Here is a 24,918-nt window from a genome sequence, read left to right on the forward strand (position 1 = left end):
CAGAATACAAGGGGGTAAAAGTCATGTTTCAGTTGCAGGAAGCCCTAGTCTGACTGTACCTGGAGTACTGTGAGCTGTTCTGGACACCAGTCCTTGGGAAGGATATGCTGGTCTTGGATGGGGTGCAGTGTAGATTTACCAAAATGGCTAGTGCCTGAGCTCCAAGGATTAAAATACAAGGGAATAACGGGTTGCACAGTGGTTAGCACTGATGTCTCACAGTGCCAGGCACCTGGATTCCCGGCTTGGGTCACTGTCTGTGTGGAGTTTGCACGTTCTCCCGGTGTTTGCCCGGGTTTCCTCCGGGTGCTCCAGTTTCCTTTCACACTCCAAAGATGTGCGGGTTAGGTGGGTTGGCCATGCTAAATTGCCCTTTAGTGTCAAGGGGACTAGCTAGGGTAAATACATGGGGATAGGGCCTGTGTGGGAGTGTATTCAGTGCAGACCCGATGGGCTGAATGGCCTCTTTCTGCACTGCAGGATTCTATGATTCTAGTACTATTTAGGTGGTTTTGGTGATAGACTGGAAAGGGGGTTTTGAGGCTCAGATTAGGTTAAGTAGGACACAGAAGGTGAGATGTTGATCAGAATGGTCTTAGTTTGCACAGACCATAGATTGAACCTCAGCCCTTCCTGGTTTGTGAAGTTCTCACAACACTTCTCACAATGCAGGGACACACTTTGAACAATATTATTTTACTGCCCCAAAAGGTTTTTTTACTGATTTTTACTGAAAGGATGACCGGGTAAATTGGACAGTCAATGGGGTGGAATTATTGCAACCAGTATGTGATGATATTGTGCTATTTTGAAATATTTTATGTTTAAGGTGAGGCTTCTTTAAGAGACAGTGTTTTGTTACAAGAGTCGATTTGTCTGGGAAAACATGCAGCAGATGCTGAGAACGCAGGCTAATTACTGATTTTAGTAAGGAATGTGTTAATTGGTAGAGTTAATGAACCTTTTGTTTATGTAAGTTCTCCTGGGAGTTTAGACTAGGTATGCAGAGTTTTGATTAGCTTGATCGACAGGGAAAAAGTCGTGTGGTTAAAAGGAGGAGCTAAGCTGGCAGGAAATAAAACTGTTTCAGTTTCATTTTAAAACAAAGAGGAATTGCTGCTGGAACTATTAGAAGAAAGCAATGTCTTTATGTCTCTCCAAAGGCTTTCCGAAAGCTCCAAGTCTGGTAACCTAAGTACAAACAAGTAAGCCTGTGTGTTGCTAACTAATTTTAAAGAGGGGTTTAAGTCTATAAGGGAAGTATTGCTTGTTTGGAACTAATAGTGATAGGTTAGCAGCTAAGAATAGTATCTTATGTGATGTCAGCTCGCAGCCTTAGCTGATGTCACTAGCACTGAGTTGTCTGTGAAGAGTCCATTTGTTGCTCCCTAAGTGGCTTAAATGGGGGCCTCAGGTACTCTCTGGAATTAGTTTTATGATCCTGCATTGGAGAAAAAGAGGTTGGCAGGTCAAGTGACAGGAGTTCTTTCATTCTCAGTTCTGAGCTGCAGGTTTGAGTTTTTAGAAGGGACAGCAAGCTGGAAAGAAATGTTTCTCTCTCTCTCTCCCTGGTTTTGGAAATTCTGCAGGTAAGCTGAAAGCCTTCCCGGAGTGGAAAATCTGCTGTTGGTGGCTTGACCAGAGTCAGCCTGGGGTTCTGGGAAGTTGTTCTGACTTCAAACTGTTCTGCGTGTATCAAGGGGGTGTGCTGCTGGAGCTTACAAGCTTAAGAGCTTTCAATTCTCTAGCCAAAGGACACAATTCCAGTATCACATGAGCTTTAGTCTTTGCTGTGTTGAGCCTGTTTAAAGGGTTTAGTCTATGGCAAGGATTTTGTTTGATTAGAACATTTTAGAGATATTTTTTAAGGGTGATACATTATTGTGGTTGTTTTCTTTTTGTTTGTAATTGATAAAAGTTATTGCTAATTTTCTTACTATACATGTTAACTATATTCTTAAATAAACTTTGTTTGATAAAATCTTCCTGGTGGGTCATTTGACTAGAGTCTCTGGTGTTTTGGGAAGCTGTCTTGTCTTCAAACTGTTTGGAGTGAATCCAAAGAACTGTAGACTTCAACCAAAGGACTCAATTTCCAATATCACAGGAGCATTAGTCTGTGCTGTGTTAAACCTGTTTAAAGAGTCTTTTGTTTACAGAATAGATTTGATTGGAACATTGTAGATATTTTTGTTTAGGGTTATACATTATCTTGATTATTTACTTCTTGTTTGTAATTGGTATAAGTTATTGCTAATTTCCTTACTATATATGTTGACTATATTCTTAAATAAACTTTGTTTAATAAAAGCTCCCTAGTGGGTCATTTGAATCATACCTGAGGTGAAACATCTCATGCTTATCCTAGCCAAATTCAAAGTGCAAAACGTATGATCCAGGCGCGCTCCATAAAACACTTTGAAGTTTCTGATCTGAACCATAACACTTGTCATGTATTGTTTAATTGTTCAGTCACAGTCAAGGTAGGGTTCTTCTGTTAATCTTATCATATTTAGTCTTTACACCCTCATGGTCCCTGCACTGAGAAACTCTGTTGCCACGTTCTTCGACACACACACCGTCATCTTACCAGATCTGATAAAACCAATGTCATTTCTGACTTATTTTAACAATAAAATTTAGCTATCATGCCAGATTGGGCCAACTACACAGATTACTCAATTCACTTCTGTATCTGCAGATTGTGTAGACTGGGAAACACGGATCCATTGAAGTTTTTACCCCAAATTGATATTTCCAGGCAACTTGACAGACTTCCTTGTTGACTTGCGTGCAAACTTCTGACCACCTTCGATACACTGAATGGCCCTCTTAATGTCCTTCACCCAGGTGTCACGTTCTTCAACATGGGTAGCCTGTAGATAATGGTCCTGATTCTTTGCTGTGTGAAGCTTGAAAACAAACTGGGAGAAAGAAGACATCACGATAAGGAACTATAAGGTGGCCAAATCGATCAAAGACTAAAGACACACAGAAGCTGTCTTGTCTGAATGACAAGTTTCAGATTTCTACTCAGCGAGTTGTTGTGATCTGGGGCGGCACGGTGGCACTGCTGCCTCACAGCGCCAGAGACTGGGTTCAATTCCAGCCTCGGGTCACTGTCTGTGTGGAGTTTGCACGTTCTCCCCGTGTCTGTGTGGGTTCCCTCCGGGTGCTCCGGTTTCCTCCCATACACCAAAGGCGTGTGGGTTAGGTTGATTGGCCATGCTAAATTGACCCTAGTGTCAGGGGATTAGCAGGGTAAATATGTGGGGTTACAGGAATAGGGCCTGGGTGGGATTGTGGTTGGTGTAGACTCGATGGGCTGAATGGCCTTCCTTTGCACTGTATGGATTCTATAGAATGTACTGCTTGAAAGGATGGTAGATGCAGATTCAATACAGGAAGGAAATTGGCGAAATACTTGAGAGGGAACAATGCCGTGGTATGGAGGGGGAGCAGGGAGTGTGGCTACAATTGATTCCTCCATCAAAGATAGGCAAAGACTGTTACTGAATTTCAACAAAGATCCAGAAGCTGAGAGGGGAGTGTACTTTTCTGCTGCACTGTTCATTAGCACCTATTAACATACCTTACAAAAAATTATATTATTAACATGACTTACTCAACATTTATACAGACCATGATGGAAACTACGGTTTCAAAGTTTGTATTGTTTGGGTCAGATCCGAACGAAAAGGGAAACTGAACTGTCAGGTTTCGAGGGAAACTGCAACTGAAACTGAAGCTTAGGGTGTGATTTTCCAGCCCTTCCACTGGCAGAATCTTCCGGTCCCTCCAAAGGCCACCCCCAGCGGCGGGTTCCCCAGCAGGGGGACAGATGAGCCACGCAAAATGACATACACATCAACAGGACTGCAAGACCCTGTGGCGACCAATGACTCTGTGGTGGGAAGACACACCGCGGCGGGGCAGGAAAATCCCATGTCCCACAATTGAATTTTTAAAAGTTGAATTTGATGATCAGCCATGTTCAAAATAAATGGCTGGGCAGGCTCGAAGGGCCGAATGGCCTACTCCTGCTTCTAGTTTCTATATTTATGTGAAATCTTATCCATTGTTTTTCTCATTGCGGTTGTTCGGTAAATTTGGTTATTGGCCACCATGCGGATCATAACAATATTGTTATCATAGATTTCTTACTAATTAATATTTATAAGCAGTCCCCAAAAAGAGATGCAATCAACAATTTGGATTTACGCACCATTCTCTTGCCGTAGTCCAGACACGGGGATGTAATTGAACTTCCCTTCAATGGAATGACTCCTTTGGGACTCCCGTCACCTTTCTTACTGTAAAATTCAAATCCATCTTCTAAAAGAACCACCCAAACTGCCTTCCAGGAATTAAACATAGTTCCCTAGAGTAGAAAGAAAAGAAAATATCACATCAAGAGAAATTAATACCTGGAGTGTCTTCCTAGTGACTGACACAAGCGGCACAGTGGCACAATGATTAGCGCTGCTGTCTCACAGGGTCAGGGGCCCAGGTTCAATTCTTGGCTGGGCCATTGTCTGTGTGGGGTGTGCACGTTCTCCCCGTGTCTGTGTGGGTTTCCCCCGGGTGCTCCGATTTCCTCCCACAGTCGGAAAGACGTGTTGGTTAAGTGCATCGGCAGTGCTAAGTTCTCCCTCGGTGTACCCGAACAGGCACCGGAGTGTGGCGACTGGAGGATTTTCACAGTAACTTCATTGCCGTGTTAATGTAAGTCTACTTGTGACACTAATAAATAACCCACAAAATAAACGTTGATATTGGGGAAGCTTTTATTTTGGGCTGCCAAACTTGCAAACCTCAATCTTTCAAACCAGGCTCACTCACAGCCAACTGCTTCATATAGCTCTCCATGCAAGGGATTGTAGTTATATGCCCCATTTGCCTCCAAGGTCCAGATTGATGTATCAGATTGGAGCTCTGTTGGGTCCATTCATTCGTTCGAAGAGACAAGGGGACAGCACTTCTACGAGTTTTAAAATGGCTTTCTTGTATTGAAAAGAACTTTAAAAATTAATGTGACTGGCTTTTAAGCCAGTTCCTCTAATCTAAGATTTGAACTGAACTGAACTGAATTTACTCACTCTAAAATCAAACTATATTTAAACCCTTATCTTGTTATTGGAAGTATTTTTCACATGTTGTCTTCATCTAGAAAAACAATCCTTGCAGCTGCTGTTATGGGAAACTGTTGTTTGCCTGCATTGTGTATCCTTGAGGAATGCAGTCAATTTTTAGCTTACCCATCACGCCTTCTGATTCTACATGTCGTTAAGTTAGCTCCAGTTGTCCAGCTTAGCAGAGTTAGTTAGCCCGTACAGTCTAGCATTTAAATGTAATTGTGCATAGGCCAAAATATCTTAAAATGAAGTCTTTGCATAGACTGAAGCAAACAGGGCTATGCATACACAGGGTCTCTCAAGCTCCATCACCCTTTTCAACAAATCCACATTGGTCCTGGAGATCACAGTGTGGACAAAAGAAGGCCGTCTATTACAAGTTAGAAGTTTCAAACCATGGTGGAGAATGGTTTGGACACCGCAATCTTAACCACAGAAAGTAGTTGAGGCCAAAATGTTGTGTAAATTCAAGAAGAAATTAGATAAAGCTCTTGGGGCTAAAGGAATAAAGAGATATCAGGGGGAAGGCAGGATCAGGATGTTGAATTTGATGATCAGCAATAATCAAAATGAATGGTGGAGCAGGCTCAAAGGGCCGAATGGCCTCCTCCTGCTTCTGTTTTCTATGTTTCTGTGTTTCTAACCTGGGCTGGGAATTTGCTGCAACTGGGAAATGGTTAAAGTTAAAGTTTATTTATTAGTCACAAGTAAGGCTTACATTAACACTGCAATGAAGGTGCTGTGAAATGGTCGGGAATACTCTTCATTTGGTGAAATACTGAAGGATTCAGCAAGCTAGATTTGGCATTTAGCAGAACAGATGTTAATCAGCAAATGAGGCAGAAACTCCCATAATGTCTAATTATCTGGGCTGATAAAGTAAAAGCAGCTGTTTGAGTGTCAAATCCAAAAAATACCCTCATTCACCCCACTTCCTCCTGATGGCCATTGGCTCTAAGCTCTGGGATCCCTCCCTAAAACTCTTCCTTTCTCTGCCTTTTTCATTCCTTTAACACACTCCTTAAAATCTACCTCTTTACCCATACTTTTTAATGTCCTAATATCGCCTTCTTTGTTTGATATCTTGTTTGATAATCAGTTCCTGGGAATTCCCCTGGGTGGTCATTGCAACTTCTTGCTGTTGTTTGCAATTGTTCATTAATCTGCTTCACAAAAGTCCCCGTGTTTGGTTTAGTGACGTGCTTTTATACATTCTGAAGTGAGAAGGCGTGACTTAAAATTATTTTCATTTTTACAATCTCGATCACCCTTGGCCGATACACCTAACCACACTTTGGAGTGTGGGAGGAAACTGGAGCACCCGGAGGAAACCCACGCAGACACGGGGAGAATGTGCAAACTCCACACAGGCAGTCACCCGAGGCTGTAATTGGACCCGGGTCCCTGATGCTGTGAGGCAGCAGTGCTAACCACTGTGTCACCGTGCCGCCTGAGAGATCCCATGTATGCTTAGCTGTGTTTGCTTCAGTTAATGCAAAGACTTCATTTTAAGTTAGTTCTGCTTATGCAATTACATTCTCGACTGTAGGGGTTAACTAACACTGCTAACTTTTAAAGCTAAATTTACTACATTTTCAAACTCAGAAGGCATGCTGGGTTAGCTGAAAATTGATCGCATTCCTGAAAAGTACACAGCAAGCAAAACAAGCTTTGATAACAACAGCTGGAAAACTTGTTTTCCCTGGACACACAATAACAAGATAAGAGTTAACAAATAGTTTGGAACTGTGTGTTCAGTGGGCAGTTTGTTTTTCGAGATCCTGTCCAATACAGTACAGTCACAGCCAGTCTCGAGTTTTCTCTTTCTTTTTGTTTCTGTAATGATTTAATTTTCTTTTCAAGTTCTGTTCAATGAAATAAATTAATTTTAACTCCGTACCAGTTGCTATTCTTGTCTATTGAAAGGAAAGAATGGACTCTACACCACCCAAATGCCAAAGAGCTCAATCACTTTTGCGTGAACTGCCTTTGGAAGCTTCTGAAGGTCAGCTGGCTGGATAAAAGGAGTGTGTTCTCAAGGAGGTCAAAGGGATTGCTACGAGGACACACTGAATGTTTCACATAAGAGTTTTGATATTGACATCCAATCCTGGAAGAAACTTATCCAGGATCACTGCGACTGATAGAACCAAATCAACAATGGTACAGCCTCCTTCGCAAGCAACATCATATCAGAGCCAGAGAGAAAATGGATAGAGAGGGAATCCTGAGACAGCAATGTGTCCAAAACTCAATCGTGGGGTTATGCTGCAACTGTACAGGACCTTGGTGAGACCACATTTGGAATATTGTGTGCAGTTCTGGTCACCTCACTATAGGAAGGATGTGGAAGCGCTGGAAGGAGTGCAGAGGAGATTTACCAGGATGCTGCCTGGTTTGGAGGGTAGGTCATATGAGGAAAGGTTGAGGGAGCTAGGGCTGTTCTCTCTGGAGCGGAGGAGGCTGAGGGGAGACTTAATAGAGGTGTATAAAATGATGAAGGGGATAGATAGAGTGAACGTTCAAAGACTATTTCCTCGGGTGGATGGAGCTATTACAAGGGGGCATAACTATAGGGTTCGTGGTGGGAGATACAGGACGGATGTCCGAGATAGGTTCTTTACTCAGAGAGTGGTTGGGGTGTGGAATGGACTGCCTGCAGTGATAGTGGAGTCAGACACTTTAGGAACATTTAAGCGGTTATTGGATAGGCACATGGAGCACACCAGGATGATAGGGAGTGGGATAGCTTGATCTTGGTTTCAGATAAAGCTCGGCACAACATCGTGGGCCGAAGGGCCTGTTCTGTGCTGTACTGTTCTATGTTCTATGTCTGCTGAATCCTGTCCTATCTGCAGCAGAACCTTCCAGATGCAGACAAGCTTAGTAGTCAGCTACATATCCACCCGAACTCTACCAAACACTCTGGATGATAAACACGGTCATCTTCACCTTGATTTAATTTGATTCATTATTAAAGTAAAATTTATTTATTAGTCACAAGTAGGCTTACATTAACACTGCAATGAAGTTACTGTGAAATTCCCCTAATCGCCACAGTCCAGTGCCTGTTTGGGTCAATGCACCTAACCAGCACGTCTTTCAGAATGGGGGAGGAAACCGGAGCATCCGGAGGAAACCCACACAGACACAGGGAGAATGTGCAAACTCCACACAGGCAGTGACCCAAGCCGGGAATCAAACCTAACCACAGTGCTAACCACTGTGCCATGTACTAGTATTCAGTGAAAAGTATTGTTTCTTGCATGCTATACAGACGAAGCATACCGTTCATAGAGAAGGAAAGGAGAGGGTGCAGAATGTAGTGTTACAGTCATAGCTAGGGTGCGGAGAAAGATCAACCTAGTGCGAGGCAGAAGCCTGATGGCAGCAGGGAAGAAGCAGTTCTTGAGTTGGTTGGTACGTGACCTCAGACTTTTGTATCTTTTTCCCGACAGAAGAACGTGGAAGAGAGAATGTCCGGGGTGCGTGGGGTCCTTGATTATGCTGGCTGCTTTGTCGAGGCAGCGGGAAGTGTAGACGGAGTCAATGGATGGGAGGCTGGTTTGTATGATGGATTGATGGACAAACAAGAAGATACAGCCCTGCTACAGAAGCGTTGAAATGAAGATAGCCCAGTATCAAACTGGCCGTGGGAATACTGGGCTTTATTCCCTTGATTTCTTTCCAATTAGCCAGAATCATTTAGAATTTTTAAAGCACTATTAGGCCACAAACACATAAACAGTCACCATACATAAATTTGAGGAGCCTACCAGCTGCCCCCAGCTTGTGACTGAGTGTCTAAATCACACCCTGGTTGAGTTTACTGTACTCATTAAGCACCCTCTGGCTGATTTAAGCAAAATACTGTGGATGCCGGAATCTGAAACAAGAACAGAAAATGCTGGAAAAACTCAGCAGGTCTGACAGCGTCCATGGAGAGAGAATAGAGCTCTGACGAAGGGTCATCCAGACTCGAAACGTTGGCTCTATTCTCTCTCCACAGATGCTGTCAGACCTGCAGAGATTTTTCTGTTTTTGTTTCTGGCTGATGCACATCACTGTAACATTGCCCCTCGGGGGCAGTGTGGAAAGTGCTGTGTGTGTTGACAATTTGATTGAGTAATTCTCAAACAACAGGACAAGATGCAAATGCTTGATTTAAGAGTCGGGGTTCAGAACTTTCTGCTGGCCAGCTTGCACAGTTAAGCCAAAAGAACAGTCACTGTGAATTGGTTGCCACAAAGGGAAGGACAGGAGATTGCAATCTTGCAAGTGTTGCTTTCAGAAGATGGAAACACAGCAGCTTCCGGCAGGAACTTCACTGTTTTATACTCAGTCTATCAGATGTGAGTGTTACATTATTATTCACTCCATGCAGTGCTGCTAATGGCAACTTCTTGTTGATTGTATACAAGGTTTGCATCAAACCACTGCCAATCATTCACATCATTCTGGACCCAATGAAACTTTATTGCTAAAGGAAGATGTCAGTGCGAGGAAAACGTCAGCTGTTGCTGGAGGATCATCAACTCGGTGAAAGATGTTCTTTAGTCTGCCCCAAACTTGTTGGCTCCCTGCGCAGAGTTGTCCCCGACCAAGTGTTGCAGACTGGAACATTGCAAAGCCCAGGACAATGTGCTGAGGGACGCACTAAAGCTTGGGGCAGCAAAGGGGGAAGGAAGGTTGCTGTCTAAGACCTTTGAGTTGGACTTTTGTTGGACCTTTGTTGGATTTTAACCTGGTGTTGTGAGACTTCTCACTGTGCTTACCCCAGTCCAACACCGGCATCTCCACATCATTAAGACCTTTCAGCCACAGTGAATGGAGGGGAGGGGAATTGTATAGACCTCCCTCGGACTGTGATTTACATTGAATGTATACGGTGAAAATGACATGTATCACAATTGTAATGAAACACTCAGAGTGCAACTTCATCTATGTAGACAACTTAAATACCTTTACTCCATTTGTAGTGACTGCTTTCAAATGTCTGTGATTTTCTTTTTACTTTATTAAAGTACCTCCTGGTACAACATGATCTATGTGGAAAACCTGAATATTATTGCACTTTGAAATGTTCTTTCAGATACTTTATGAATAAACTTTATATTTTTGCAACAGGAAAGATGTCAGTTGTGGTTCAATGAGTGGCATTCATGTCATTAAGTCAGACGATTGTAGGTTTAAGTTTCACTCTTGGATTTGAGTGTAAAGAAAATCTCTCATTGTCAGAGATGAGATATCAAACTCTGCCCTCTGCACACGGCAGTTTGTGCTGTTTTGAAGATGAGTCAAGGAGTGACCTGGCCAACATTTATCCCTCAATCAACATCACCATAGTAGATTATCTGGTTGTTATCACATTATTGGCTCACAGCAGGGCCAGACTGGGGCAATAAAAGCAAAATACTGCAGATGCTGGAAAACTGAAATAAAAACTAAGTGCTGGAAAAACACAGCAGGTTTGGCAGCCTCTGTGGAGAGAGAAACAGAGTTAATGTTTCCAGTCCAATATGCCTCTTCTTCATCAATGGGTTGCATTGCGGTTCTTTGATTTGCAGATGGTTTAATTGCCTCAATTAGTTATCGCTGGGAGTGTTTAAAATTCTGCAATAAGTGAGCAATTCAACAATCCCTTACACAAGGAACTCTCACACAAAGTAGCATAAGAGGAGGCACGTATTATTATAAGGGGGGGCACTGTCTGAGCGGAGTCTGCACATTCTCCCCGTGTCTGCATGGGTTTCCTCCGGGTGCTCTGGTTTCCTCCCACAATCTGAAAGATGTGCTGAATTCTCCCTCAGTGTACCCGAAAAGGCGCCGGATTGTGGTGACTAGGGGATTTTCACAGTAACTTCATTACAGTGTTAATGTAAGCCAACTTGTGACTTTAAACTTTACTTTTATTTCCCCGGCTAATCCCCCTGACACTAAGGGGCAATTTAGCATGGCCAATCTCCCTAACCTACACATCTTGGGACACTAAGGGGTGGCACGGTGGCAGAATGGCTAGGGCGGCATGGTGGCACAGTGGTTAGCACTGCTGCCTCACAGCACCAGGGACCCAGGTTCAATTCTGGCCTTGGATGACTGTGCGGAGTTTGCACGTTCTCCCCGTGTCTGCGTGGGTTTCCTTCGGGTGCTCTGGTTTCCTCCCACAGTGGGTTAAGTTGATTGGCCATGCTAAATTGCCCCTAGTGTCAGGGGGATTAGCTGGGCAAATAATAAGTGGGGTTACGAGAATAGGGCCTGGGTGGGATTGTGGTCGGTGCAGACTCGATGGACCGATTGGCCTCCTTCTGCACTGTAGGGATTCTATGATTCAATTCAGCACGGCCAATCCTCCTAACCCACACATCTTTGGATTGGGTGGTGCATTCCAGAATGGGGTGGTACATTCCACGGACTTGAAAACCTTTGGGAGAAGTAACTTCTCCTCATCTCTGCTTTAAATTTGCCAGCACTTTGCCTAAAACTACAACCTGGTGTTCTAGATTCTGATCATTGTCCCAGCTAATCCATTCTTGAAAATCTCAAAATGTTCTACAGCTTTTGGCAGTATCTTGTGTCGTCCAGAAACTGAAGCTTAATGATTCACCGTGCGGGGTGGAGTTGGGTGCACCCCAGTTTCAACATCGCAGCAACTGCCCCGAGTGAATTGACTCGGGTATGTTGTTTCACAAGTCCAGCAATTCGCAGATTGCAATTGGCAGCAGGGGTTAGGGTTAGGGTTAGGGTTAACCAGAGCAGATAAAATGGGAGAGAATGGTCTTTTAAGACAAGGGAACAAGGGAATTGTGTCACTGACTGTAATGTGTCCAAACGTGCAGCAAGATTGATGAAAATGGTCCCTGGTATGAGCAACGGCAGTTAGGGAGATGGATTGGAGAACTTGGGACTGCTTCCTATAGAGAAGATAAGGTTGAGAGGAGATTTGATCGAGGTGTTCAAATTCATGAGGGTCTGGGCATAATTAAGGAAGAAAAGATTGCCACTAGTGAAAGGATTATTTTTTTATTCATTCTTGGTACATGGGCGTCGCTGGCTGGCCAGCATTTGTTGCGCATCCCTAGTTGCCCTTGTTCAGAGGGCAGTTGAGAGTCAACCAATTTGCTGTGGCTCTGGAGTCACATGTGGGCCAGACCGGGTAAGGACAGCAGATTTCCTTCCCTGAAGGACATTTGTGAACCAGATGGGTTTTTCCCACAATCGACAACGGTTTATTGCCCATCCCTAGTTGCCCTTGAAACTGAATGGCTCGCTAGGCCATTTCAGACAACAGTTGAGAGTCAACCACATTGCTGTGACTCTGGAGTCACATGTAGGCCAGACCAGATAAGGACGGCAGATTTCCTTCCCTAAAGGGCATTAATGAACCAGATGGGTTTTTCCGACAATCGGCAATGGTTTCATGGCCATCAGTAGATACTTAATTCCAGATATTTTTTATTGAAATCAAATTCCACACCTGCAGTGGTGGGGATTCGAACCCGGGTCCCCAGAACATTGGCTGAGTTTCTGGATTAATAGTCTAGCGATAATACCACTAGCCCATCACCTCCCCAGAGAGAGTATAGATTTAAAGTAATTAATAAAAGAAGCAATGGTGATATGAGGAGAAACCTTCTCATACAGTGACTGGTTAAAGTCCAGAATACATTGCCTGAGAGTGTGTTGGAGGCAGGTTCAATCGAGGCTTTCAGAAGGGAACTAGACTGTTATCTGAAAAGGAAGAATGGGCAGAGTTATGGGGAGAAGGCGGGAGAATGGAGCTCGGTGAGTTGCTCATTGAGGGAGCCAGTGCAGACATGATGGGCCAAATGGCCACCTTCTGTGTTGTGACAGTTATTTCTGTGCAAACTTTAGATGAGCTTCCCTGAGCTGAAACCTCTGAGGGATTTTTTTTTTGAAAGTTAGCTGAGCATGGTGAGCTGAATACAAGATTATAAATAAAATGCAGAAGTCATGTAGAGGAAAAGGACTGCAAGGCAGTTCGTTTTCTCTCGATCTGACATCTCCAGTTTCTTTCAAAAATTGAGAAAAAAGGAGGAAGTTGTAAAATAACTGTCAGTTTCCAAGATGGAACATTCAGATACAGAGATAGCCACTCATTAAACTCAGTGCTACTGCTTTCGCATCTGATATTCCTGTCCTATCACAAGGGACAAAGAATCGGACCACAAACACCAAAGAGACAGCATCAATTCTGATTCTGCTAATGAGGCACTTGTGAATGCCAATTAAACATTGTGGAGGTGGTTCTGGTCTCCTTCTTGCCCCACTTGGTTTGGAGACAAGACAGTAATGGGCACAGGTGAAATTTAGACTGCTTTAATAGAAATGGCTGAAGGCATTGGATACGGCAAAGGCAACATTCCTGACAATATTCCAGCAATAGTACTGAAGATTTGTGTTCCAGGGGCGACACGGTGGCACAATGGTTAGCACTGCTGTCTCACAGTGCCAGGTACCCGGGTTCGATTCCCAGCTCACTATCTGTGTGGAGTCTGCACGTTCTCCCCGTGTCTGCGTGGGTTTCCTCCGGCGTTCCGGTTTCCTCCCACAGTCTGAAAGACATGCTGGTTAGATGCATTGACCCGAACAGGCGCCGGAATGTGGCAACGAGGGGAAGTTCACAGTAACTTCATTGCAGTTTTAATATAAGCCTTACTTGTGACTAATAAATAAATAAACTCTAGAACTTGCCGTGTCCTCAGCCAAGCTGTTCCAGTACAGCTGCAACACTGGCATCTACCCGACAATGTGAAAAATCCCCCTATGTATGCCTTGTATACAAAAAGCAGGACAACTCCAACCAGACCAATTACTGTCCTATCAGTCCATTGGTAATCGTCAGCAAAATGATGGAAAGCATCACCAACAGCGCAATCAAACAGCACTTAGAACATAGAAAACAGAACATTACAGCGCAGTACAGGCCCTTCGGCCCTCAGTGTTTCGCCGACCAGTGAAACCAAACTAAAGCCCATCTAACCTATACTATTCCAATATCATCCATATGTTTATCCAATGACCATTTAAATGCCCTTAACGTTGGCTCAGCAATAACCTGCTCACTGTCGCTCAGTTTGGGTTCCATCAGGGTCACTCAGTTCCTGACCTTATTACAGCCTTGGTTCAGCATGGACAAAAGACTGAATTCCAGAGGTGAGGTGAGAGTGACAGCCCTTGACATCAAGGCCTCATTTGATCAAATGAGGCATCAAGGAGCCCCAGCAAAACTGGAATCAATAGGAATCGGGGGAAAACTTCAACTTCTACAGATGCACCATGTAGAGCATTCTTTCTGGTTGTGTCACAGCTTGGTATGGCTCCTGCTCTGCCCAAGACCGCAAGGAACTACAAAGGGCCGTGAACGAGGCCCAGTCCATCACGCAAACCAGCCTCCCATCCATTGACTCTGTCTACACTTCCCGCTGTCTTGGGAAAAGCATAATCAAGGACCCCACACACCTGGACATAGTCTCTTTCACCTTCTTCCGTTGGGAAAAAGATACAAAAGTTTGAGGTCACGTATCAACTGACTCAAGAACAGCTTCGTCCCTGCTGTCGTCAGGCTTTTGAATGGACCTGCCTTGCACTAAGTTGATCTTTCTCTACACCCTAGCTATGACTGTAACACTACATTCTGCACTCTTTCATTTCCTTCTCGATGTGACAATAATAAATCAAATCAAATCAAATCACTGGTTAAATTAATGCCTAGCACAAAGGAAGATGGTTGTGATGGTTGGAGATCAATCAACTCAGCTCCAGGACATCACTGCAGGAGTTCCTCAGGGTAGTGTCCTAGGCCCAGCCATCTTCAGCTACTACATCAATGACCTTCCCTCCGTCATAAGGTCAGAAGTGGGGATGTTCACTGATGATTGCACAATGTTCAGCACCATTCACAATAAGGGGTCAGCGGCCTTAAGGAAATGATGCTTGTGTAAACCACGAATGAACCAAGCAATGATCAACTGATTAATCAGGAATATTGAGACATAACTCTTAATCACACCGTGATGAATCATTGAGGATGAGTGTGAGTGACGAGAGACCTATAAATCGGTTAGGATTATGTTCACTGGAGTTCAGAATAGTGAAGCGGAATCTCATAGAAACCTACAAAATTCTAACAGGACTAGACAAGGTAGATGCAAGAAGGATGTTCCCGATAGTGGGGGGTGTCCAGAACCAGGGGACACAGTCTGAGGACACAGGATAAATGGTTTAGGACAGAGATTAGGAGAAATTTCTTCACCCAGATAGTTAGCCTGTGGAATTCACTACCACAGAAGGCAGTTGAGGCCAAAACGTTGTATATTTTCAAAAAGGAATTAGATAGAGCACTTGAGGCGGAGGGGATAAAGGGATATGGGGGTGGGTTGGGAGGGGTGGGGAAGCAAGATCAGGCTATTGAATTGGATACTCAGCCATGATCATAATGAATGGCGGAGCAAGCTCCCAGGGCCGAATGGCCTCCTCCTGTTCCTATTTTCTATGATTCTAAAACTTTGTTCTAAAAACAGGAGGCAGAACTGTCAGCATTGAGAGATGTCGGGTGTGACATTCATGACCAATAAAAGGTGAGGCTGAATTGTAAAGCTTGTCATACACATGGAGCTGTACTCATTTTTACTGGGGTTAGATGCTTAAACATCGATTTCAACTGAGATGTGTGTGTCAGATTTGTTCAAGACCTTTTAGTCCGTAAAGAATTAGAACTTGATTTTTCAAAGCAACTGAGGATTCAAAGTAGGAATTTTGGCCTTGTATGGGAAAGGATTAAAGATTTTTTAAAAATATGTTTCTGCATGCCATCACAATAAACTATACGCTAATTCCCAGTGTTTACAGGAAGTATACAATCTATAAGTAGGAATGTATGTAAATGTTATTATTTTGATTTGATTTATTATTGTCACTGGATACAGTAAAAAGTATTGTTTCTTGCGCACTATACAGACAAAGCTCTCTGTTCATAGAGTACAGAGGGGAGAAGGAAAGGAGAGTGTACAGAATATAGTGTTACAGTCTTGGCTAGGATGTAGAGAAAGATCAACTTAATATAACACAGGTCCATTCAAAAGTCTGATGGCAACAGGGAAAAAGCTGTTCTTAAGTCAGTTGATATGTGACCTCAGACTTTTGTATCTTTTTCCCGATGGAAGAAGGTGGGACAGAGTATGTCTGGGGTGCATGGGGTCCTTGATTATGCCGGCTGCTTTCCTGAGGCAGCGGGAAGTGTAGACGGAGTCAATGGATAGGAGGCTGGTTTGCGTGATGGCCTGGGCTATGTTTACAACCCTTTGTAGTTTCTTGCAGTCTTGGACAGAGCAGGAGCTGTGATACAACCAGAAAGAATGCTTTCTATGGTGCATCTGTAAAAATTGGTGAGAATCGTAGTGGACATGCCAAATTTCCTCAGCCTCCTATGAAAGTAGAGGTGTTGGTGGGTTTTCTTAACTATAGCGTCAGCATGGAGGGGCCAGGACAGGCTGTTGGTGATCTGGACACCTAGGAACCTGAAGCTCTCGACCATTTCCACTTCATCCCTGCTGAAATAGACAGGGGCACATCCTCCACTGCGCTTCCTGAAGTCGATGACCATCTCCTTCGTTTTACTGACATTGAGGGAGAGATTATTGTGAGAGATTATTGTGCTGGTCTTTTCTTGACACATCACAGACTGAAGAAACTCAATCTCCTTCATTCCCATGGCAACCACTGACTGCAGCATCATGTTTTATTGAACAAGTTATCCAAAAATATCCAAAGGCAGATCTCCATTGATTTTCCCTCTTAGCAAAACAAAGAACCATTTCTGAAACGTTCTTTTCATTTTCTCTGTGCTCGGAATCAGGAGTGTAGGACGGGCTGAATGGCCTTTGCCCTGTCCCTAAAAGTGACAATCGGCCTGATCACAATGGGGTACGGTGCAGTATTTTCCTCTCCCTAAACAGCGAACAGAAAGATTGTGCATTCTGAACAGATTTAATCATTCTGAAAACTTTGCCTGCCTTCCTATTTTCCTTTCCCTTTCAGAGGACACAGTGACTCACTCAGGGGTGAAAGCTAGTTTGTCTCCTGCATCTTGTCTGAGAGACCATTCTTTGGGGTTCAAATTCCTAAACAGCAGAAGTATTAATACTTCAGCTTAAATGAGTTAACATCTGCTTTTGAATCTTAAAACGTTTATTTATTAGTCACAAGTAAGGCTTACATTAACACTGCAATGAAGTTGCTGTGAAATTCCCCGAGTGGCCACACTCCGGCGACTGCTCGGGTCAATGCACCCTAACCAGCATGTCTTTCAGACTGTGGGAGGAAACCAGAGCACCCGGAGGAAACCCATGCAGACACGGGGATAACGTGCAGACTCCGCACAGACAGTGACCCAGGCCGGGAATCATACCCGGGTCCCTGGTGCTGTGAGACAGCAGTGCTAACCACTGTGCCACCCGTGCCACCCCTAATTCTGGTCCAAGGACTATCATTTGAATGTGAGGGATAAACTCACCCTGCCCACAGCAGTCAGCAATCCATAACCACAAAATTCAACATTTCCAACCAATGCTTTATTTACAGTCCGCAACTCCCAGCATCCCCAGTGAAATTCTTCTCATTCTCTCATTTTACAGAAAACTGGCAGAAACCTCGGACAAATGTTCAGCCACGTAAGGCGGCACGGTGGCACAGTGGTTAGCACTGCTGCCTCACAGTGCTCAGGGACCCAGGTTCGATTCCCGGCTTGGGTCACTGTCTGTGTGGAGTTTGCACATTCTCCCCATGTCTGCATGGGTTTCCTCCGGGTGCTTGGGTTTCCTCCCACAGTACAAAGACGTGCTGGTTAGGTTGATTGGCCATGCTAAATTCTCCCTCAGTGTTACCCAAACAGGCACCAGAGTGCGGCGATTGGGGGATTTTCATAGTAACTTCATTGCAGTGTTAACATAAGCCTCACTTGTGACACTAATAAATAAACTTTGAACTTTTAGCCATTTGCATTGTTTGTCCGGCAGTTGTGAAGTTACAGAATCTCCCCCTTCCCCAGGCCCCCAACTACTGCACTGCCCCCTCCCCCACAATCACTGCCCCATCCCCCAACTACTGCCCCTTCCCCAACCACTGACCCCCCCCCAACCACTGCCCCTTCCCCAACCACTGACCCCCCAACCACTGCCCCTCCCCCAACCACTGCCCCTCCCCCAACCACTGCCCCTCCCCCAACCACTGCCCCTCCCCAACCACTGCCCTATCCCCCAACCACTGCCCCGCCCCCAACCACTGTCCCTCCCCCAACCACTGCCCCTCCCCCAACCACTGACCCACCCCCAACCACTGACCCGCCCCCAACCACTGACCCGCCCCAACCACTGACCCGTCCCCAACCACTGCCCCGCCCCCAACCACTGCCCCGCCCCAACCACTGCCCCTCCCCCCAACCACAGCCCCTACCCCCAACCACTGCCCCTCCCCCCAACCACTGCCCCTCCCCCCAACCACTGCCCCACTCACCAACTGCTGCTCCATCCCCAACCACTGCCTCTCCCCATCTCCCCAACACAAGGACGTTCCAGCTGAATGATCCACAGCCCTTCAGTCCTTCTGAGGTCTGTTGAATCGCACCCAGTCTCCTGGCACCTTCTTTGGCAATGAAGTTCCACAGAATTGGGCACTATAATAAATACATGTGCTAGGCACCAGCGTGAGTCTAGTTCCTGTTCCAGTAAGGGTCACAGGGAGGAAGTAACAAGCTAAGTAATGGTCAAAGAATCATATCAATCGGTCTATTGGGTCATAAGTGCTCAAAGATTTTGTTCATGATGTGTTCCCTGGTGCCACTTTCCAAACATCACCTATTAATACACTCTCTATCTTCTAATATAATCTTTCTCTACACCCTCGCTATGACTGTAACACTACATTCTGCACCCCCTCCTTTCCTTCTCCCCTACATACTCTATGAATGGTATGCTTTGTCTGTAGGAACAATACTTTTTACTATATCCTAATACATGTGACAATAATAAATCAAACCAAAAGGTCTCTCTTTGCTACCAAAACATCATCTAAAAAGCGGATGAGGTTGGCAGCTGGAGGGAGCAGTGAGAATAAAAAATGCAAGAGATAGACATGTAGAGAGAAGTCAGGATCCATGAAAGGACAGAATAAAAGATGGTTGCTTAGCAACAAGAAAGAAGGCTAATGTCAAAGCAACAGTGAGAAATACCAACACGACTGAGATATGAACAGTGGTGTTGGGTGTGAATTAATAAAATGGGCAGCAGCAGGCAATATGTTTGCCCTTCAATGCCCAAATTCAAAATCTGAATGGTTTTGCAGAATGGTACAATGCAGAAGGAGGCCATTCAGCCCATTGTGTCTAAGTTGGCTCTTTCAAAGAGCCAAGATCCAGTTAGTCCCATTCCTCTCTGGCTTTCCCCATATCCCCATACTTTATTCTTCGGTGAGCTTTTATCAAATCCCCCTTTGAATATGTATCCACCACCCACTGTGGAACAGTGGTTAGCAATGCTGCCTCACAGCGCCAGGAACACAGGTTCAATTCCCGGCTTGGGTCACTGTCTGTGTGGACGTTCTCCCCGTGTCTGCGTGGGTTTCCTCCGGGTGCTCCGGTTTCCTCCCACAGTCTGAATGACGTGCTGGTTAGGTGCATTGACCTGAACAGGCGCCGAAGTGTGGTGACTCGAGGAATTTCACAGTAACTTCATTGCAGTGTCAATGTAAGCCTTACTTGTGATAATAAATAAACTACTTTTAACAGACAGTGCACTCCAAATCCTAAAAAGACCAAAATGCTTCAGGAGTCCAAACACCTTCAACGAATCTCCTCTGAGCTCTCTCCCTGCTCTGTGGAAAACAACGCCTTGAATCCAGTATACAGAACACACTGTTGGCAATCCTGAATGAATATTTACTAAAATCAGGAACAGTCACGATATTAATCTTCCCATTAATATTTCATTGGCGGAGGGGGGCTGGTATTTTCAGCCTGCGTTCTCCATCAGAGAGATACCGATGATGATGGGAGGGTCAGTGGGAGAGAGAGATGCTGACAATTAGCTGGTGGGGGGTAGAGGGAGATGCTGCGAATGATCAGGGGTGGCGGCAGGATGAGGGGGAGATTCTGGTGATGATTGGGGGTGGGGGAGAGGGAGTAACCAGCGATAACTGTTTGGAGGGAGGGGGGGGGAGCCCCTGGTACCTCCATGGAGGGGTAGGAGAAAGGTTGCTTTTTGGCTCTGATCAAGGCACCCTTTTTGCCAGCATCTTCACCACACAGTCCCTCATAACGACAGCGTGCTTTTGTTTTCGACAAAGTCCCATGAGATCAGGAGAGAAAATCTGCTTCTATCTAAGAATCAGTAGATTCTTAATTCCAGATACTTTTTATTGAATTCAAGCTCCACCATCGGGATTCGAACCCGGGTCCCCACAGCATTAGCTGAGTTTCTGGATTAATAGTCTAGCGACAATACCACTAGGCCATCGCCTCCCCTATTGAACATGTAATCTCTTCAATACCCCATATAACCCTAAAGGAGACAGGTCATCTGAGTCAGGAAGTTTCCTAACTCAACCATGCCACCCTCTCCACAAAAATCTGTCCCTCGGTATTTAGGCATTGAAACGTGGGCATGTGCTTTACAGCAGAAGTTAAAAGTGGGCTTGTGTCATATCCCATTCAGTACATTCCTGACTTGAAGTCACTTGCAAATGACTCAAGGGTTGAACCTATGACCTGTCTGGCCTGCATGGTTTAGTGTCATACCATGTCGGACATTACCCTCTGACCCACTTTTTTCCATCAACCCCCAGGAAGGAGAAAGATATTTAATTTCCATTGCGCAATAGTCCTTCATTGCTAATGTGTCATAGGTCTTGTATGAGGACTTAATCATCACAGTACACAGCACAGAAGGAAGCCCATTGTGCACATTCCAACTACTGTGTTAATCCCAATCAGGATGTGGAGATGCTGGCGTTGGACTGGGGTGGGCACAGTAAGAAGTCTCACAGATTTTGGAGCGCTGCTCCTTCATCAGGTGAGTTGATGAAGGGGCAGCGCTCCGAAAGCTCGTGATTCCAAATAAACCTGTTGGACTTTAGCCTGGTGTCATGAGACTTCTTACAATCCCAATCAAAGCATGGATAGGATTGGTACAAATTAACCTTGGAAATGAAATCAGCTATGGTTTCTCCTCCTGACCCCAGAAAATAATTTACAATTTTTTGTTACCTTTTCCAGGGCCACTGTTTAGGTCACTCGACACTTCACAGAGTGCACTGTACATTGACTCACTCTGTCTCCATACCATAAATACACAGGAAAGACCAATTCTACTTCAATACTGTGAGAAACCAATGCTTTGTGGTCACTTCCTATCAAAGAATTATGGGTGTTGCAACTTTTGTCTAATCTGCATATGGTCATTGTAGCGTGTGGATGCTAGTGTGGTGACAATGCCACATAACTAGTAATCTCGAAAGGCCCAGGCTAATTTCCTGAGACACGGGTTCAAATCCGACCACGGTAGCGGGCGGAAGTTAAATTCTATTAATAAATCTGGAATTGAAGGTGAGTCACAGTCATGGTAACTGGGAAGCTTTCACCAACTGTCGTAAAAGCCCATCTGACTCACCCTTTAGGGAAGGAAATAGAAACATAGAAACTAGAAGCAGGAGGAGGCCATTCGGCCCTTCGAGCCTGCTCCACCATTCATTTTATTCATGGCTGATCATCAAGTTCAATATTGGAGGGAGACGGTGGCCTAGTGGTATTATCGCTGGACTATTAATCTAGAAACTTCGCTAATGTTCTGGGGACCCAGGTTCGAATCCCACCACGGCAGATGGTGGAATTTGAATTCAATAAAAAATATCTGGAACTAAGAACCTACTGATGACCATGAAGCCATTGTCGACTGTTGGAAAAACCCATCTGGTTCACTGATGTCCTTTAGGGAAGGAAATCTGCCGTCCCTACCTGGTCTGGCCTACATGTGACTCCAGAGCCCCAGCAACGTGATTGGCTCTCAACTGCCCTCCAAGGGTGACTAAGATGGGCAATAAATGCTGGCCAGCCAGCGACGCCCATGTCCCACGAATGAATAAAAAAATCCTGATCCTGCCTTCCCCCCCATGTCCTTTGATCCCTTTAGCCCCAAGAGCCATGTTTAATTTCTTCCTGAAATCTGCCGCCTTACCTAGAATCATAGACTCATAGAGGTTTATAGCATGGAAGCAGGGTCTTCAGCCCAACTTGTACATGCCGCCTCTTTTTTTTAACCACTAAGCTAGTCCAAATTGCCCGTGTTTGGCCCGTATCCCTCTATAACCATCTTACCCATTTAACCTGTCTAAACGCTTTTTAAAGGACAAAATTGTACCCGCCTCTACTACTATCTCTGGCAGCTTGTTCCAGACACTCACCACCCTCTGTGTGAAAGAATTGCCTCCCTGAACCCTTTTGTATCTCTCCCCTCTCATCTAGTCTGGCCTACATGTGAATCCAGACCTGCAGAAATGTGGCTACACTTAACTGCCCTCTGAAATGGTCTAGCGAGCCATTCAGTTCTAGGGGCAACTAGAGATGGGCAACAAATGCTGGCCCAGCCAGCGATGCCCACCTCCCACGAAAGAATAAATTAACCACAACTATTGGAAAACCTGCACCCTTACATGCAAAATATTCAATGTGTTCCCCCATAGGAACACAGATAGAACCTGTGTTCGCCGTGACCATCTCAATCAAGTGGTGCATTTAAAAGGAAGCTTGCAGCTAAAGTTAATGGCTTTCTACTTGGGTGGATCTGAACAAAGGAACTAAGAACATTCGACGTATCTGAACCCCAACAAAGGTACATTGACAATACACATTTCTACATTTATAAATTGATATTTATAATTAGTTTATTCACCACTGCAGTCTTTAACTGTGGCCCCTCGTTCAGCCACACAAAAGCCACATCAGTAAGAGCAGGAAGTAACCATGAGAACTCTGAATCAGACTGTTGACATGAAATGCTGACAGGAAACTGAAGGTTAAAAGTTACTCTGGGTGCTTTAATTGTGTAGAGCCTTCGGAAATATTCGTTGCTTCGTGTTTCGCCAATATCACCACGCACAGCAAGCAGGCGTTTCAGTTGGATTGATGTGTCTAGACCATGGAAGTTGGGGAGTGTATACTGAACCGCGTCTCGAGATGGTTGTAGGCATAAGAAAAGATTTTTTGACAGCAGCAACAACAACAACTTGCATTCAAAGAGCGCCTTCAACATCATCAGACCAAAGCAAAGAAGGAATGAGAAAGGGAGGCCAAGAACACCTGGGACTTTAAGAAACACTTAAAGGAGTTTAAGTTTAAGTTTTCATTTATTTTTAAGTATCACAAGTAGGCTTACACTGCAATTAAATTGCTATGAGAATCCCCTAGTTGCCACATTCCGGCGCCTGTTCAGGTACACTGAGAGAGAATTTAGCATGGCCAATGCAGCTGACCAGCATGTCTTTCGGACTGTGGGAGGAAACCAGAGCACCCGGAGGAGACCCACGCAGACACGGGGAAAACGGGCAGACTCCGCACAGGCAGTGACCAAAGCTGGGAATCGAACCTGGGTCCCTGGCGCTGTGAGGCAGCAGTGCTAACCACTGAGAAAGTGTGGTTGAGAGATGGAGGGAGTCAGATAAGGAATTTCAGAGTATTATGACCAGACAGGCAAAGCCGCAACTGCCCAGTGGCGGACAAAGAAGGGGTGAGATGCGAATGCAACAAGAGTCAGAGGAGCAGGGCGGCACGGTGGTTAGCACTGCTGCCTCACAGCGCCAGGGACGTGGGTTCGATTCCCAGCTTGGGTCACTGTCTGTGTGGAGTTTGTACATTCTCCCTGTGTCTGCGTGAGTTTCCTCCGCGTGCTCTGAATTCCTCCCGCTTTCCAAAGATGTGCAGGTTAGGTGGATTGGCCATGCTAAATTGACCCGAGTGTCAGGGGAATTAGCAGGGTAAATATGTGGGGTTATGGAAATAGGGCCTGGGTGGGATTGTGGTCGGTGCAGACTCGATGGGTCGAATGGCCTCCTTCTGCACTGTAGGGATTCTATGAGTAAATAGTTCAGGGGTGGTGGGGAGGACTTCTGAGCCTGGGGGAGATTACGAGGATGGAGTGGGCTGAGGGCATGAAGGGATTTAAACACAAGAATTTTAGATTAGAGGCTTTGAAGGGGCTGTGAGCCAATCTGGGTCAAAACGTCAAAGATATTTGAGCAGAGGCTTGGACACTGGCATCTGAAAGAGCTGAAGTATATACAGAGAGGGGACATCAGTGAGGAGAGATTGGCATAGGCGAGTCTGGAGGTGGCAAAGGAAAACAGGAAGAAGGCAGAATTAACATTTCTGGTAAAGGGTCGAAAGAACTGAAGTGACCTTCCACTATGCATAGATGCTGCCTGATATAAAACTCGAGTAACCACATTCTCTGGGCAATGTGGGCTCCACACTGTGGGAAGGTTGTTGAGGCAATAAATTTGCAGCAGCAATGAACTAGGATGTAGAACGACAAATAAGAGAGACTTATAAAAATGAAGCAGTTCTCATTTAGACGGAGAGATGAAGGGACGGTTTGATAACGAGGTTTAAAATGATGAAGGGTTGAGGCAGAGCAAATAGAAAGAGACTGCTTGCAGTAACTGAGATATCTACATTGAGGCTGAGACATCTTAGGCTGGGCTGCCAGTCGATTCTGCGTGA

General features: G+C 45.0%; 1 protein-coding gene across 2 annotated transcripts in view; it reads right to left on the minus strand.

Moving 5' to 3' along the window:
- The window catches only part of plek (pleckstrin), a 48,153-nt gene that overhangs the window by 19,333 nt on the left and 3,902 nt on the right, over nt 1–24,918 (minus strand). For both annotated transcript variants that reach the window (XR_013499691.1, XM_078230390.1), the window contains exons 2-3: nt 4,226–4,381; nt 2,743–2,924 (exon numbers count right to left, since the gene is read on the minus strand). Coding sequence is in view for 1 of the 2 variants with exons in the window: in XM_078230390.1 (XP_078086516.1) it covers nt 2,743–2,924; nt 4,226–4,381 (338 nt within the window). In the remaining variant the exon portion in view is untranslated. The remainder of the gene's footprint in view (nt 1–2,742; nt 2,925–4,225; nt 4,382–24,918) is intronic.

The sequence above is a fragment of the Mustelus asterias genome, chromosome 15 (assembly GCF_964213995.1).
Source record: "Mustelus asterias chromosome 15, sMusAst1.hap1.1, whole genome shotgun sequence".
Taxonomy (NCBI): Eukaryota; Metazoa; Chordata; class Chondrichthyes; order Carcharhiniformes; family Triakidae; genus Mustelus; species Mustelus asterias.